The 2,500-nt window shown below is 39.3% G+C and overlaps 1 protein-coding gene across 1 annotated transcript in view; it reads left to right on the top strand.

The window, feature by feature from the left end:
• Positions 1–2,500, top strand: part of LOC138017046 (tryptophan 2,3-dioxygenase-like) — a 21,133-nt gene that overhangs the window by 9,533 nt on the left and 9,100 nt on the right. Inside the window, exons 9-12 of the mRNA XM_068864256.1 lie at positions 49–124; positions 291–398; positions 1,174–1,230; positions 1,874–1,928. Of these exons, the coding sequence (XP_068720357.1) occupies positions 49–124; positions 291–398; positions 1,174–1,230; positions 1,874–1,928 (296 nt within the window). The remainder of the gene's footprint in view (positions 1–48; positions 125–290; positions 399–1,173; positions 1,231–1,873; positions 1,929–2,500) is intronic.

Genomic DNA, 2,500 nt, shown 5'->3' with positions numbered 1-2,500 from the left:
GGTGAATTGATTTATTGATTGTTTGCTTTTTTATTTGTCTCGCTTTAGCAAAGTATTCGATTCACATGATGGCAAACAATTGGAAGAATCTGAAACAACTCCTTCTCTGTTAGTTCTTGTTCAGGTACGTTCGTTAAATTGAATCTATTGGTGATTATGAATTCACAACCCAGAAAATAATTCATTACGGGAAAAGTCAATTAAAACAATTACTTTTCATTACCAATGGGCTTCGGGTAAAACTGTTAATGCAACAAATTGATCCCTCATACTGTTGATATCACGTGTAGGAATGGCTGGAAAGGACTCCGGGCCTTGAGGAAAATGGATTCAACTTTTGGGGAAAATACAGGAAAAGTGTGGAAGGCATGCTAGACACTATGAGGACTGAGGCCGAGGTACTGTTATATTGTGCGTTTTTGTTGTGTTATCAAATTGATCTGGACAGTGGGAGGGAGGGGGGTGGACAATTGGCGTGTCCACATGATGGCTCTGCGACCGGAGAGCTTTAAGTACTATCGTGTGTAAATTTGCTGACCGATTACTTCAGCTGGTAGATCACTGGTCCACCGTGCAGGGGACAGTGGGTCAATGGCGTTGCCTTTGTTTCTGTTTCGAGCTCCTTATTTGGTAATGTTTATCTCTCCCGGAAAGGTGACTGGGAGTTACTTTACCATATGGTATAATCTTGTAATAAAGACCCATTAGTGCATTTAAGCCTCTCTAGTAAGCTTCGGTAAAGAGCAAATTGAAAGACTCTGTGAAATACATTAATTGCGTTGCGGACTTAGCTAACTTGGTCGCGCTGCATAAAATATACGCTATTAAATGTCCTATCTCGGATATTGCGTTTTTAGCTTTCTGATTGGTTCACGCAATCTCTGTTATCAGCTCAGATACCCAATGACCTAATATGGAAACCGATTGCGTCAAGTGTTGCCAAGCTGAACAATTTGTGCAGGAAGTGAAACATGGCGGAAAAAAGTATAATTTAATGAAAATTTGATAAGACAATTATTTCATTCGTACTTGTTGGATACTGAGACTGGTTAAAGCCAACGAGCGCTCATATAATAATTGTTAAATATATCGAAAACTTTTTGTGTTTTTTATACTACAATCGTGCAATTATGTGGTGTTTTTTAAAACCTTATTGCCTGTGGTTGCTTTTAGGATGAAGCGAATGAAGAAGTGAGAGCGACATTATTGAAGGACGTAAAAAAGCAAGCGGTCAGTAGGGGAGTAAATGTTCAAACAAGAGTATAATTGTCCTTTGAAAGATGGCTTTTAGTTGATATGATAGATTGAAAATGGAAACTTTTGTCGGTAGGAAATAGTATACTAAGCACTTTTTTCATTTGTGTTATTTGGTCAAACCCTCGATTTTTCCGTGACTTTTTTGAACGTTGGCATCTGCATGGGTCGTAAGGTCCAAATTCGAAGAAGGGCACAACCAGTAAAATGAGACTATAGTGTCGTTAAATCAACAGCCAGTACGGGACTGCTTGAAAACACTGTTAAATCGAGAGCAATAAGTGGCTAGACCATCACCCCTTTCAACGTTTCGTCTTTCGATCGTCGAGTCTCTTAATTTTTTCAAACCGCGCTTGACGTTCGATACACGTAGGTCTTGTTTCAAGCAGCATTGATTTCGCCCGATTAAGCAGGAATCTGGTAGAGATTGTAGTTTGAAGGTTTTAAGCTTTTTAAAGAAGTCAATTTGAGAAGTAAATGGTTCCGTAGACTTCCTAAGAACTGAGAGACAGCCGTGCAAGTCGTAGGTTGAATAAGAACGATTTGGAAGAATGAATGCCGTGTAATACGTTTTCGTCAACTGGCCCATGATTTAACGCCTGTGACGTTTCGATTACAGGACAACTTTGAGACAGTCTTCAATGAGGAGAGACACAACCAACTTGTTGCCCGAGGTAATGCAGTATTTAAGTTCGCATCTGGTTTTGTAATCCGACACCATCTCATTCCTCTTTCAATTGTTGTTCTGTCAATTCCAATCGTCCATACCCTAGTTCAAATGATTTAAAGAGCTACTGATTTTGGGCGTTTCTTTTGCTTATCACAAAACTGGTGAAATCTTCAGGTTTTTTTCGTTTCAATCAGAAGACTGCTTCTTTTGAAACAAAAGTTTTTTTTTCTGATAACTAGCAGCTACTGAAATACAGGAATTGCACCGAAAGGCGGTTTCATTGAAAACATTGTAGCTTCTTCATTTATTCCCTATTATAGCGGTGTAGTGTTGTAAAGAAATAGATCTGACTTGTCCTTTTCCCTTGTATAATCCCACATACCCGTATAAACTCCCGAATCAGTTTTAACAGTGTAGGATTGGACACTTTTTCGCCAAAAGCAGGTGATTCCTTGTGCTTGCACTTTGGCCTATACTTATGAAAAGGGCGGTTAGGTTTACACGTGATAATTCTCGTCGTGACATAAGCATAAACTTGGAAAGCTTCAGCTTCGGTCATTGTGCGTCCATCATCAT

The sequence above is a fragment of the Montipora capricornis genome, chromosome 9, assembly GCF_036669925.1.
Source record: "Montipora capricornis isolate CH-2021 chromosome 9, ASM3666992v2, whole genome shotgun sequence".
NCBI classification, from domain to species: Eukaryota; Metazoa; Cnidaria; class Anthozoa; order Scleractinia; family Acroporidae; genus Montipora; species Montipora capricornis.
Note: the sequence above shows the minus strand (reverse complement) of the source record. Positions and strands in the feature narration are given on the sequence as shown.